Below are 14,392 nucleotides of genomic sequence, written 5' to 3' on the forward strand. Positions count from 1 at the left end.
TCAAACGCTTTGGAGAGATCTAGGAAGACAGAAGCAATTATTTTGCAAGAATCCGGTTGCCCAGCTGACTGTATCTAGGAAGGACAGGATGGCAGCAGTGGTGCTGTGTCCTGGTCTGAAACCATGCTGACTGGGTGACAGAAATTGGTTTTCAAGCAGGTGGTTGAGGAGTTCAGCATGGATTTAATAACGACACGACATCCACTAGTGACAAGTAACTCTTTCTAAGGTGGATCACTAATCTGGTTAAGCAAGAGAAAAATCAATGTCAGAATATGGGCTGAAGTCTGTGAACGGGTTCAATGCCTTAACATTCAGAGGTGTACCGCAGTGAAGCTTCACTCCTGCTCAGCTACTTCCCTCACTACAATTATTATTCCTCAGTATTTTCTATTCTACTTGGCAGCTGTTAAAGTTGCAAGAAAGTACGACCGAGAGTATAGGCTACAGTCTGGAGCTACTTCCTGGAAAGCAAAACAGGGTGTAGAAGCCTACATCCCTGAATGAGAGGGGAAGTAAAGACCAACACATACTGTGAACCAGGGTAAGGACTGGTGATGTGCTACTGGGATCTACAGTGAGGTAGCAGTGCTGCAACCCAGAAATCATAGATAATGACTAATGGGAGATGCTGCAATCCATGGGGGGGGTGGGGTTATACTAACATTTACACACACATTACACATCCACAAAACATAAAAATAAACAGTCTAAATGTGCAAGACATGTTTACATCACCAAAATAAACATATCGGCTAAAACATAAATCAAATTAATAGGGCAAATATATATTTAGAAACTGCCAGGAATTTGTTAGCATTATAAAGTGTTTTTGGACCATCTGATATGCAATAAAATGCATAATCGCCTATTTAAAAATGCAAATAAAGTAGTATGAAATAGATTTAGATAAGCTCACCAGAAAGTCAAGTTGACAGCTGGCAAACAGAGTGAAGGCTATGAGCTGCATTTTCCTGTGGTACAGGGTACGATTCCCTCCGCCTTCATTTGCCTTCTATGTGACCTTAAGCAAGTCACTTAAACAGAGCTTAGGGACAACTGGGAATTTGGGCTAGGTTCCTCAATGGTCCACTGGACTGCAAACCTAGTAAACTTACATATACATGTATATCTAAGGTTCATAAGTTAATGGTAGGAACACATGCAGCTTAAGAAAAAAATTAAAACAAGCATTTAAAAAATACTACAAAGCAAAAACAGACAAAGCAGAAAAAAATGACGTTTGAAGTTTTTACTTTTACAAATCGCCTCACAGTATGACGTCGTCCTGTTCGATTCTCAGCTAGCACGTCTTCTGTGAGGAGACATGTGTGAATGGGCGCACCTTCGTTGAAGGTTGTGCGTCAGAGCTGGAAACTCGGCACTTAAAAATCTACTGCCAATCATTAGCGGACCGGAGTACCACTGTGGCGACCCCTAACCGGGAAAAGCCGAAAGACAACAACAACATACATATGGAGGCAGCAGTAGACAATCTATATAGCACCTTCTGTACAGACTTAACAGCCTGGTACTGTACAGCAGCATATGAACTAAATTCCAACAGGATGTCATTACAACATCCAGAACATCAGGCATCCATATGCCTAATGGAGACAGTTGTGATACTATACAAGCAGATAGACACTGAGCTGTTTCCTTCTAAGGTCTTAATGTAGGACACCAATGTGGGGCAAGCCTGCCAGTGTACAAGTTCAACTACTGCCAGAGTCCTGAGTTCAGGAATAAATTTCAGCATAATATATTTGACAAAGATTTCACAGCACCAAGGATTCAACAGTTATGATCCTCTCTCTCTTTGGGGAAAAGATGTGTGCCAATCCTAGCATAAGACAAGCCCCTGCAGCAGAAAAAGTACACCCCAGTGTCTTTGCCAGAGTACACAGCAATGGAGACATGTTCTGTATCACAGACTGTCCTACGATTATGAGCAAAAAGCTAACATCAGGGAATAATACAATGGAATAACCTTTTCTCAAATCCAGTTCCCAACAACTTCAGCAGCAAGCGACTCCCTTATCAGACAAGCAGGTAGCAGCAGTAATCCAGATAGCTTCACAAAGATCCTTGACAAAACTCATACTGGACAGCAAGGTACAGATGATAGCAAAGCAAAAAACTACTTATTGGTGAAAAGATTTCTGACCCAACTTCTCCAGCTGTCATAAAAAGTAACATTACTGAAAACTATTAGGTCAATGTAAAACGCGTAATCTGACAAAATGTAAACTTGCCAAAAACTGGGGAAACAACTGGGTGGAGTCAAAGAATTTCAAAGGCTCTCAGTAAGTTACACAATAAGTTGCATGTTAGCCATTTGCATGCCTCCCAGAGAAAGTTGCTGAAATCACTGTATACCAGCTTTACCTGTCTGGCTGTTGCGGCTCCTTGCCCTTTTACCTTCGGACCTGGCGCTCGCTTGTTCTTGTTCATTTCAGCAGGCTGAAAAATAAGATCATGCACAGTCAAGCTGCTGAATCTGAATTGGAATGGGAACAAAGCAAGTGCAAAATGACAAGACAGACAATTCAGATTGAAAATTACAGTACCCTAAAAGCAAGAACAGCATCAACATACTTGTTTATTTGTCTTTGTTTACTGAGAAAGTCTGACTGGATAATACCCATTTTCAGCGGGAGGCCTGGGGAGGAAAGCTCCATTTACTTGCATTGCAATATACCGAGTTCCAGTCAAACTCAGAGTAAGTTACATTTCTATTTACACACAAACAGTAATTTTTATAGATATACATTCTAAGATTTTACAGGGATGGAAGTTATTAAACAGAAAGCACACGTGCAACACAGTGGATTGTACATGCAGCAGTTATGTATAAAATGGTTTTGTCATTTCAGTAAGATGGAGAATATTATATTTAAGGACAGTAACTGGATACTATTGTACATTGAAAAAGTGTTAACCCTGTGATGAGCATGTACAGGTACATGTACAAAAAGCCTACGATGTCCTACTATTCAGCCATTAGAGCAATGCATGCTCATAACCTCAGAGATGAAACAATGAAAAAATAATTTCCCTGGCTAACTTTAGTTACTCATCCTTTATTGTGCCCACCATCTTTTGGCTATATCACATCTTCAATCACGGCAGTATAGGTAGGAGAAGGCTGGTGCAAGGTCCAAAGCTGCTTCTAATCATTTCTTTTGCCATTTTTTAAACCATTCCAAATATATTTATTTGTGTACGGTCAGCCCTTGATATGCTTCTTAAAGACACAGCACACACACTCTGATCTACCTCCTCACTCTTTGAGAAATAGATCATGCAACGTTATGAATCTATTTGGCATGCAGATATTACAAGTAGCTCTTTGTCATGCAATTATACAAGACTAGGTACATATATACAGTTAAGTCCATGTTGCTGTGAATTTCACACTGGGCCTGGATATTCAACCATATCATGTGATATAAAACTGGGAATTAGGTTTAGCAACTGAAGCTGTCTCTACAGAATGTTCAACCTTGGAAGTATTTGGAACATCTTCTGGAATGGAAGTAGAGGTTGAAATATACCCTGGGATGGGATGGGATGGGAACTACATTTGGTTCGTTCTGACATCTAAAGTCTGTATCACAGGGAACAATGCTGCAATGATGACGTTGGTACAGGAAGATGATTTCTCCTGTACACCACACCGTCAGAATCTACAAGGCAGGATCTTGGCTCGATACATATACCTGTAACTTGACCAATCAGGTCAAAAGCTTTCACTGTTTGTATTCTCATTGTCTCTCCTTCCCTTAACGGGCAAAGAAATCTGCTCAATCTATCATAACTGGACTTCTGGCTAAAACACTTCTTGAATAATTGAGCCTTGATGGTTCTGTTGTTCTTGGCTTTAGGCTTTAATAAATTGGAACCAATAAGTAGCGTTGTTCTGGTTTGCTTGGACAGAAGTCTTTGAGCAGGTGAGCCAAGTATATCATCACGGGCAAGGTTTCTGAGATTAAGTAAATTCAAAAAGACATCAGTATTGTCACACTTTGACCTTTCAAGTAATTACTTTGCACTCTGCACTGTACGTTCAGCTAGCCCGTTTGGCTGTGGATATTCTGGACTGCTAGTAACATATACAAAGTCCCAATCTCTTGCAAATTTCTGAAATAACTGACTAGTAAATGGAGTGCCATTGTCAGAAATAACATTGTGAGGACTACCATGGACTGAGAAATGACGTTTCACCTTAGTAATAACAGTAGTGGATGTTAGATTAGGTAGTAAGTCAATCTCAAACCAATTTGAATAAGAATCTACTAATACTAAGTAGTGTTGATTGTCCCACTCGAAGATATATCAGTGGCTACTGCTGACCAAGGTAGTTCAGAAACTTGACTCAGCTGAAGTGGTTCTTTTTGCATACTGAAAAAGAAAAAAGTACTCTGTCGATGTCTTTCAGTAATGAAGGCCAAAATATGCACTCTCTCTCTCTTCTCTTACTGGATGTGGAAACACAATGAAAAATCTGAATATTCTTATTGCAAGAAAGCAGGAACAATTTTAGGACCTTCGAAAATAACGCCATCTTCCATCAACATCTCATCTCTGCAAGGAAAATAGGTTTGCACTTCAAGTGATTGCTTTGACGGCGATCCAACATTAATATAGTGATTGAGCTTTTGCAAAACTGGACCAGTCTTTGTGTGATCACTTAACTCATCAAGCCTAGTGGGAGAAAAATTATGCACTGCCATTACATCAAAGTAAAAATTCTCTGCTTCAAGCTGTTCCGTCTTATTTCTGGTCAGTCTGGATAAGGTATCAGGCACACAGAGTAGACTGCCTTTCATATAGACCATTTAGAACTTTTGCAATTTGAACATCTTCTTTCTAATGTCGCTGGAGCTGAATGCATAGGCTTCTTTAGAATAGTAACTAGAGGTTGGTGGTCAGTTTCAACCTGAATAGCTCGACCATAAATATAATCATGAAACTTGGAACATGTAAATGCTATTGCCAAAAGTTCTCTCTCAGTTTGAGCATACTGCATTTCAGTTTGGGTAAGTGTTGTAGATGCACAGACTACTGATCTTCCCTCTTTAAGTATAACTGCACCAAGACCAAATTTTGAAACATCTGACTTATTCACATCATAGCATCTTAATGTAGGTGGGGTGGCAATTTTCTGCTTAAGGTTTTCATATGCCTTCTGGTGCTGTTCTAACCATGACTATGTAACATTTTTGCATGTCAGCTCTCTTAAAGGTGCTGTCAACTCACTGAAGTCTGGTATAAACCTGCCTAAATAGATGACCATGCCTAGGAAATGCTGTACAGCTTGAATATTGTCTGGTGCTGACATCTCAAGAACAGCTGCTTGTATAAAAATATCGTACTCTCGCTCAAATACAAGTGGTAAGGGCTTTCAAAATCCATCTGCCATATTAACAAATACCAATGAAGGGTTTTGCAGATAAGCACAAACACACACATTCCAGAAATTTATGCCAGCACTTATAACTTAGCTCAATAGCACAACAAGCCTCTGTGTAACCGAACTTTGTGAACAAGTCTCTCTGGCACTGTAATGCTCTTGAAATTACTATCTTGCAAAAGTAATTTATCATAATTTTAAGAAACATTTCAAATAACTGTACGATGTAAATGAACTGGGTAAGAGAAGCTGTTTCAATAACATTTCGAAGTAGTTGCATTTTGCGAATAAACTGTACACAGCACACTGAAATTTCCTGAAAATGGCAGTACCTTGCTAGGTAATCCTTTGCAGTGCAAGACACACACGGTAATGGCGGTACTTTGCAAATACACAAACCCAGCACAAGAAACTTTTCGAAATAGCTGTAAATGGACTGTACTTCATGAAACAGTTGCACTTTGCACACAAATAAACTCTTTGGAATACATGCACAGTAATAAGCACACACTGTAAGCACTTTTACACACTTTGAGACACTTCGAATACTCTAGTTATGCCCTTGATACAATACGAAGTAGTACTTATGCCAAAACAGCACTTTGCCAAAAACATGCAGTGACCTTGCTTTATTTATGATTCATGTGCCATTTTTGCCCTTATTATATTTGTTTTGCTCGTTTAATCCCTTTTCATGCCCATTGTACTTTTCTTGTGCTCATTTTACTCTAAACATGCCCGTTTTGCCTTAAATATGCCTGTTTTGCTTTTCTGATCATTGATAATTGTTTTGTCAAACATTTTAGTTTTAAACATTTCCTTTAGTTAATAAACCTGCCGTGCCTCCCGCTTGTTTAATAATGCGGTTTTGTGCCCTTGCAATGCTCGGTTTTATCTTTTTTATCAAGGAAACCAAATGTGAAAGGGACCAGAAGAGGAAACTTCACGACCCAAGGACAAAACGCCAACCAAAGCAGTCAATAAAATCCTTTATTGGAAAGCCACAACACTTAAAAACAAGCACTTTCGCTCGGTGCAGTACAGAGCTTTTTCAAGTTCATTAAAAGTGTAAAATGTTCAGGTGTTATATACAAAACCTATGTCACATGGTGTGCATAATTAATTAAATCATTAAGTGATTTAATGAATGTTCGTGAATTAAACACCAAAGGATAAAGTTTAAATACTACTTCCTGTATAAAAAATGAATAAAATGAGTAAAATGCAATGAATATGAAACCAAAATAAATATGTAAACATATCTATAAATGCATGAATGTGTGTATACCATTAGTTATAACACATATTTAATTAAAAATACGTGTGTTCAACCACAATTAAAATGTGATAAACAATTCATCCAAAAACTTAAACAATCTCTTACTGTTCAAAAAATAAATAAAACACCCTTGCAATTTTAGTTTTAGTTATTGTTGAAAAATAATGAATATTAAGAATTAATTTATTGCTTAAGCCAATGCTTAAACAAAAAATAAAAAGCATGTGAATATGTATATATGTAAAAGAATTTTAAATAAATGAATTAAGGTAAAGAATATATTTAATAACAAATACATGCAGAAATATATTACACAGAGGTAAACGATAAACCCATCATGTAAAGTACAACTAAATGGAGCTAAAACGGACCGGGGTGAATTAAAGGCTATAGGCGGGCAGTCCTTAGCTTCAGGACGCTACTGATGTTTACACTATCATTGAGCCCTGGAGGTTTACCAGCATCCACATTCATGCATTTATAGATATGTTTACATATTTATTTTGGTTTCATATTCATTGCATTTTACTCATTTTATTAATTTTTTATACAGGAAGTAGTACTTAAACTTTATCCTTTGGTGTTTAATTCACGAACATTCATTAAATCACTTAATGATTTAATTAATTATGCACACCATGTGACATAGGTTTTGTATATAACACCTGAACATTTTACACTTTTAATGAACTTGAAATTAACTTGAAAAAGCTCGGTACTGCACCGAGCGAAAGCGCTTGTTTTTAAGTGTTGCGGCTTTCCAATAAAGGATTTTATTGACTGCTTTGGTTGGCGTTTTGTCCTTGGGTCGTGAAGTTTTATCTTTTTGATAAAATAAGCAGTTTGTGCGAATTTTCATTACCTTTGATTCTTTTCTGGCTCTTTTTTGTGCTCGTTTCTCTTAGCTTACCTTCACCGTCATCGCTGCACCTCATGGCTCCGATTATTATTTTCTGCAATCCCAGTTCTGACACCATGTCACTCTCCGACTTCGGACACAATAGAAGAGTCTTCGTGGGTTTTGTTTAAGAAGCTTTATTATACACAAACATCACACCAGACGTTTACTGACTTTAACTTAAGTAATTTGTATACAAACTAACTACTGCAATCATACATGCGTACTCTCTGGCTGCACTCTCAAAATGGCACTGGGAGTAGCACGTGCCCGGTATTTACATCTGCACGTTCAGTCCTTGATATGCTTCTTAAAAGACACAGCACATGATCTACAGGTTCTGCCTGTAGTAACCTCAGACATACATCAAGCATTACCTCTCCCCAATACTCACTAAAGGTGGTTTTGTAGTACATATTTACAATGGAACCTGGTCCCACTTTTTAAGGCTGTCTTATGCTCCCATGCCAGCTGGACAAAGGATGTTGCCCTTTCATTCCAATGTGCTAGGAAATTGCCCCAGTACAGTATGAAAGAGCCATCTAGAGGAGCATCACACATGCAGCCATGAGAAGCTGGTCATGCCCTCATCTACATCCTAACAAAAAAGCTGTTTATACACGTTAACCCCGCCCCTGGGCTGGAAGGCAGGCTACAGTCATCACTGTGGGGCCTTCACTTTGCGAGTACATGCTCAAGTGGACTTGCTAATGAAGTCTGACACCCAGTGGCAGCTTGGTGAGCTAGAAATCTGCCACAAGGACATGCACCATGCTGCCACCCACATCCCCCATTAGAGGGATTGTAACCCTCCCCCTCCCTGCACACCAGGAAAGGTACACCCAGCCATGCTAACTGCTTTAGCCCTCTACTGGAGCTACTTGTTGCCCTGCCCACACACCACTTATTAGGTCCCTTCATTTCTTATAGCAAGTACAAACAGAGATTTTCAAATACTAAAGGTAATTTTTCAACCTGCCTTTTAAAAAAGGATTCACAAGCTGCAAAAGTATACCAGAACAGTGCAAAATAAATGAACAACACATCATAGGTGAGGACACACCTTATGTAATATACCTGACATGTGACACTCACCAACTGAAACCAGAGTGAAATGCCTATGGACTGCACACGTAGGCTGCAATGGGCTCATTGCAATGCAACTGCCAGAACAGGCACATCAGCACACTATGGGACTAAAAGGCAGCATTTTATTAAATGACACAATACAAGGCCCACCCTCTAAACAAATCCAATGAAACGGCAGAGAGTTGCAGCAACATACATAACAGGCTCAGCTCTTAATAAACTTACTTCAGCATTACAGTGTAATAACAGCTGGCAACCACGGAAGAACTCAGTAACCTCACAGAAAGTCATGACAAAACTTGGTGAGGTCTGCATTATTACTTTTTAATTTTTTTTTTGCCTTTAAAGCATTACTCACCCCTCATTACGTAAAATAAACAGTATGTGCAATATTCAGATGTCAAATTGTTTCACAATCACTACAATTACGAGGCAAGGTAAAATGCACCAGTCCAACTGCACACTAAGTCAGATGGCTCCTTCTCCAGTATAACGAGGCAGATTTAATAGCAGAAAGCACATAACATTACAACACTATCACTACAAGCATTTTACTTTTATTGCAAAACATCAACAAATGGAACTATAAAAACATGGTACATTCCAAGCAAACTAACAGTTTGTCTGCGACATCATCATCATCTTCTTTCGGCTGTTCCCGTTAGGGGTCGCCACAGCGGATCTTCTGTTTCCATTTCTTCCTGTCCTCTGCATCTTGCTCTGTCACACCAACCACCTGCATGTCCTCTCTCACCACATCCATAAAACTTATCTTAGGCCTTCTTTTCCTCTTTCCTGGCAGCTCCATCCTTAGCATCCTTTTCCCAATATACCCAGCATCCCTCCTCAGCACATGTCCAAACCAACGCAATCTTGCCTCTCTTGCTTTGTCTCCAAACTATCCAACCTGAGCTGACCCTCTAATATACTGATTCCTAATTCTGTCCATCCTAGTCGCACCCAGTGCAAATCTTAACATCTTTAACTCTGCCACATCCAGCTCTGACTCCTGCCTTTTCGTCAATGCCACAGTCTCCAACCTATACAACATAGCTGGTCTCACTACCCTCTTGTAGACCTTCCCTTTCACTCTTACTGGTACCCGTCTGTCACAAATTAAGACAATATCAAACAGCAAAACTATTAAACATTAAAACTTATTACATTTGGTTAAAACTGAGTATCAGTATTTGCCAGGAGCAATGCAAGACAAATAATGACTTAAGGGTGTGTTGTTGTGGTTTGAGTGCTTCATTGCTTTCAGATCTAGTATGCGCACACTGTAAGTACCAATACAGCTTTTCAAGGTCTTTGTTGACAGACACCTCACAGATATCCACTATAGGTTCATAGGTAGTTACTAGGCTATCGGCCCGAAGACACAAGTAAGCCTAGCCAAAATTGTTTTGGCTTTCGCCACCCATGTAGATTAAATTCCTGCCCCTCTATCGAGCAGAGCCATAGACATGATTCCAGGGGTGAATTTACTATTGCCCATCCACTCATCAAGGGTTTTCTTGAAGAGTACTAATGATGAGCTCTGCTTGATGTGGATGGGAATTTTGTTCCAGCGCATGGGAAGTCTCTGAGACAAGAATCTATCTCTCCAGCATGTCCTATTTATTGATGTGGTGAGATTTAGGTCCTTAGAGCGTGTAGTTTGGGGCGACTGGCATTTTTTTTTAAGTGAAGCATGTCCATTAATTCTGGGTTTGACATAGCTTTGTATGTCACATGGAGATCTCTTCGGAGTAAGCGGTATGCGACTGAGTAGAGTTGGAGTTTCTTGAGCCAGTCGGCATAAGACAACTGTTTGAGGCCAGCAATCCTCTTGGTGAGGTACTTTTGGGGCCTCTCCAGTTGTTGCAGGTATCTTGTGAGGTACATCCCAAATGGGGCATTGTATTCGATGAGGGGGTCTGAAACGATGAGTAGAGGGGGACAATTACTTCCTTTTTTTCTAGAAGCGAACCCTTTTGCGATTAGGTGGGCCACACAGAAAGATTTTCTGACCACTGTGGCTATGTGATTATCAAAGGAGAGGTTACTATCCACTTGGGTCTCAAGGTCTCTTACCAAACTTTGTGTTAAGTGGACTTCCCCCTATTTGGTAATTCATGGGTGCTGGGTTTTCACCAAAGGGGATGACAATGCACTTTTTAGCATTTAGTTTGAGGCCATGGTTTTGGCACCAGGTATCTGTATCGGTGAGGGCCTTTGGCAGGATGTCTACATTGGTAGGGGAATCGATTATGGCACCCAGTTTGCAGTCATCTGCAAACTTGGCCATAGACCCTCAGTGTTCACTTGCACTTCAGAGAAGTATATACTGAACAGGAGTGGTCCCAAGACTGAACCCTGGGGCACTCCACTTGTCACTGGTTTGGAGTCGGATCTGGAGTCTGCAACTCTCACCATGTGGGTTCTGTCTATGAGCCAGTTGGCCACCCATCTCATGATGTAAGGGTTTATGTTAAGGTTGGTGAGTTTATCTAGGATTCCTGAATGGGGGAATAATACTGAAAGCTTTAGCAAGGTCCAGGTAGGCTGTGTGGACCACCTTTCCTTAGTCTATGGCCTTGGTAACCGTTTCAAAGAAGTCTACCAGGTTTAGGAGACAAGATTGACCCTTTACAAATCCGAATCGAGTAGCATCCAAAGTTTGGAGGTTACCAATGTCTTTCTTTATGAGTTCCATGGTGATACGCTCCATGGCCTTGCAGACCAGGCTTGTCAGACTAATAGGTCGATAGTTCCTGGGGTCTGTGGTGGCTGCCCCCTTTGCGGAGTGGGAAAACCGTTGCTGTGCACCATTCAGTGGGCACATAGCCTGTGGTGAGGCTGTGATTGAGCATGGAGTTTAGGTGGGGGGGCTAGTTCATTTTGGAGTTCATGTAAGAAGCAGCCTGGAATGTTGTCCGGTCCCATGGATGCTGTGTTTTTGGCTTTAGAGAGTGCCATTTTTACCTGCATGTTTGTGATTAACAGTGCTCTACAATCATTTGGTATAGTTATAGGCCCTTTCGGGGGTGAGAGGGGAGTAAAGTTAGCACTGAACTTATCTGCCAAGATGTTGGCAATATCAGTTGGCTCTGTATATTTTGTGCTGTTCTGCTGTAGCTCAGCGCAAATCTGGGTGTTGCCATGGAGATTTTTGACATAGCTAAAGAATGCCTTGCGGTTGTCTTTGGAATCCGTGGCAATTTCTTTTTTTAAATTTGCTTTGCAGGATTTTATGAGGGATCTTAGCTTCTTACTGAGGCTCGTCAGGGAGGTCCTCCATTCGTGGGTTTTTACTCCCTTTTGCAACAGTTTCTTCCTTCTGTTGTAGAGTTTGTTAATGGCAGGGGACCACCAGATTGGCTTCCTTTTTTTGGAGGATAGCGTCTTGGTTTTGTTAGGGATAGCATGATCCATGCACTCATGCAGGTGTTCGTAGAGTGCTTTTGTATAGGATTCAGCAGTCATGACTGTATTATCTGTCTGCAGGGGCATCGCGAAGTTAGCCACTTCTGTTTTGAGCAGAGTGAAGTTCGATTTGAAAAAAAATTTTTACTATGGTTTCCTTGTGTGGGGGTGGGGTCGGGATGTGGATATCCAGGGTGATTAGTTTATGGTCTGATCTAACCAGTGAGAAGGTGATCTCGGGCGTTAATAATGACCAGGTCCAGAATATTATTGCCCCTGGTGGGGGGTGTTGATAAATTGATCCATGGCATTAGAGTTTATAAATTCCAGAAATCGTTGAGCAAGGGGATTAGTACAAGAGTAGTTTTCTCAGTTTATGTTAGGGTAATTGAAATCGCCCATTATTAGGGTAGTTGGTCGGACCCTCCTTTCCAATGTCTCCAGAAACGAGGAGTGTGGGTCCTGGGTCACGGTGGGGGATCTATAACGAGCTACAATTTGGAATGCATTTTTGCCCAGGGGTTAATTGCAATTGGATGATCTCAGAGGCACTGTGTTGTGCAACTAGCCTGGAATTGTGTGTATCCTTGATGAATATGGACACACCTCTGCCCTTAGTGTTTCGGTCTGGGATTTGTGGCCGAAACTTGTGGTATGAATTATAGCCTGGTAGTGCTGGGGTGCTCTTGGGAGTCTTGAACCAGGTCTCAGTCACTGCACTTATATTGATGTTCTCCAATTTGAGGAGTGCCTCGAGTGAGTGCATTTTGAGGTTTAGACTCCTGGCATTGAGCAGCATTACCCTCAGTTTTTTATCACTTGTAGTTCTTACAGTGGTGGGTTTGCCTTTTAAGCCTCGCCTAAAAAAGGCACTATTGGGGTGGCAACAGCCTTGGCCAATATCCGAAATCCCAGGAGTGACAAGTGCAGGCCATCTTTGGCAAGGCATCGTGGCCTGTCAAGCATGTCATCCCAGGCAGACAGATACTAGATCCCCTTTAAATGACACCAGAAGCTTAGCCAATTGTTGAAGTTGATCATTTTATCCTTGTACTGTGGTATCATTCTTGGTGAAGGCAGGATGCTACTCAGGGCTAAGGTCATACCTGCCTGGGCTACAAGATCGGAGAGCTCTTCCATGCAGTCCAGGGAGGTATGCCTCAGGTCATTCACACCAACATGTACAATGACAGAGTCATATTGGTACTTGCTTTGTAGTGACCTGAGTGCATGCGTTATGTGGTGGATTCTGGCGCCCGACAAGCAGCTGACAGTAACCACCTCTTTGTCAAACCTGGTGAATGGGACGTCAGTGTGCCTGACTATAGAGTTACCTATGACTAGTGTGTTGTGTATGATGTTTTCCCTTATGGGCTGTGGTTGTGTGGCACACCGAGTTTGTGGGCTAAGTGTCGTTTGAGATGTGCTGGTGGGAGGAGGTTGCTTGTGTGTCTGTTGGGAGGTGCCTGTTGCCTAGGCAAATTTAGATTTTTACTCAGAGCCTCCATATAGATTTCTTGTTGTTTCTATGTGTGGGTATTGGAGGTGTTGGTTCAGTAGGTCTATGTGATGTGGGTGGGGTGCTGTGAGTTTTTACCTTCTCCTCGACTGTCTGTTCCAGTCTTGGTTGGAGAGAGCTTTGTCTCTAGATTGGCTGTATACTTGCATCTCTCGCAGGTATTAGTGCTTGGTGGTAGGAAGAGAGGGTAGTCTGTATACATGAGGCAGTTGTAACATTGCCTCAAGATTCCCAGGTTCATCATGTAGACTGTAGAGTACACTGAGAGCTGTCCCTTGGACACGCCTGAATAATGTGTAAAGACTGTTCTCTTTTTGTCAAGTAGGGATGTATATAGACTATTCCCTTCTGGCTAGTGAGGGGGTTGAGTGCTGGGGGTTATTTAATGTTACAGCAGATTTGGAACAAGTGCTGGGCTAGAAGATGCAGATCTGAGTGCTTAGGCTGAAAGACTGACTAGTTATAAGGGAAAAATTGCAGAGCAGACTTTGTGGAGCCGGGGATACTTAACCCTAGCTAACCGGCACTGTACAAAACCACGGAAATGTGGGTTTTTATAGCAGAAAGATGAAAAGAATAAAAATTATCCCAAAATGGCCAATAAACTACAAATTCTGAGATGAAAATTACTCCTCCAGGGAGAGAGACTACTCAAAGCTCCCCACTTTCACTGGTGAACACAGAAACTTCCTTCTATCCAAGTAAGATATGGGCAACACAAACTACAATACAGCTCTGGATTCAGTAAACTCTGAAAACTGGACTCTACTAGCTTCAGAAAGG

General features: G+C 41.1%; 1 protein-coding gene across 1 annotated transcript in view; it reads right to left on the bottom strand.

Annotated features, from left to right (window-relative positions):
• CC2D1A (coiled-coil and C2 domain containing 1A) overlaps positions 1 to 14,392 on the bottom strand; it is a 3,016,164-nt gene that overhangs the window by 2,943,851 nt on the left and 57,921 nt on the right. The window contains exon 2 of the mRNA XM_044057686.1: positions 2,389 to 2,463. Within this exon, the coding sequence (XP_043913621.1) occupies positions 2,389 to 2,454 (66 nt within the window). The 5' untranslated portion in view covers positions 2,455 to 2,463. The remainder of the gene's footprint in view (positions 1 to 2,388; positions 2,464 to 14,392) is intronic.

Source organism: Protopterus annectens, chromosome 15.part0 (genome assembly GCF_019279795.1).
Source record: "Protopterus annectens isolate FY-2018-M chromosome 15.part0, PAN1.0, whole genome shotgun sequence".
Classification (NCBI taxonomy): Eukaryota; Metazoa; Chordata; order Ceratodontiformes; family Protopteridae; genus Protopterus; species Protopterus annectens.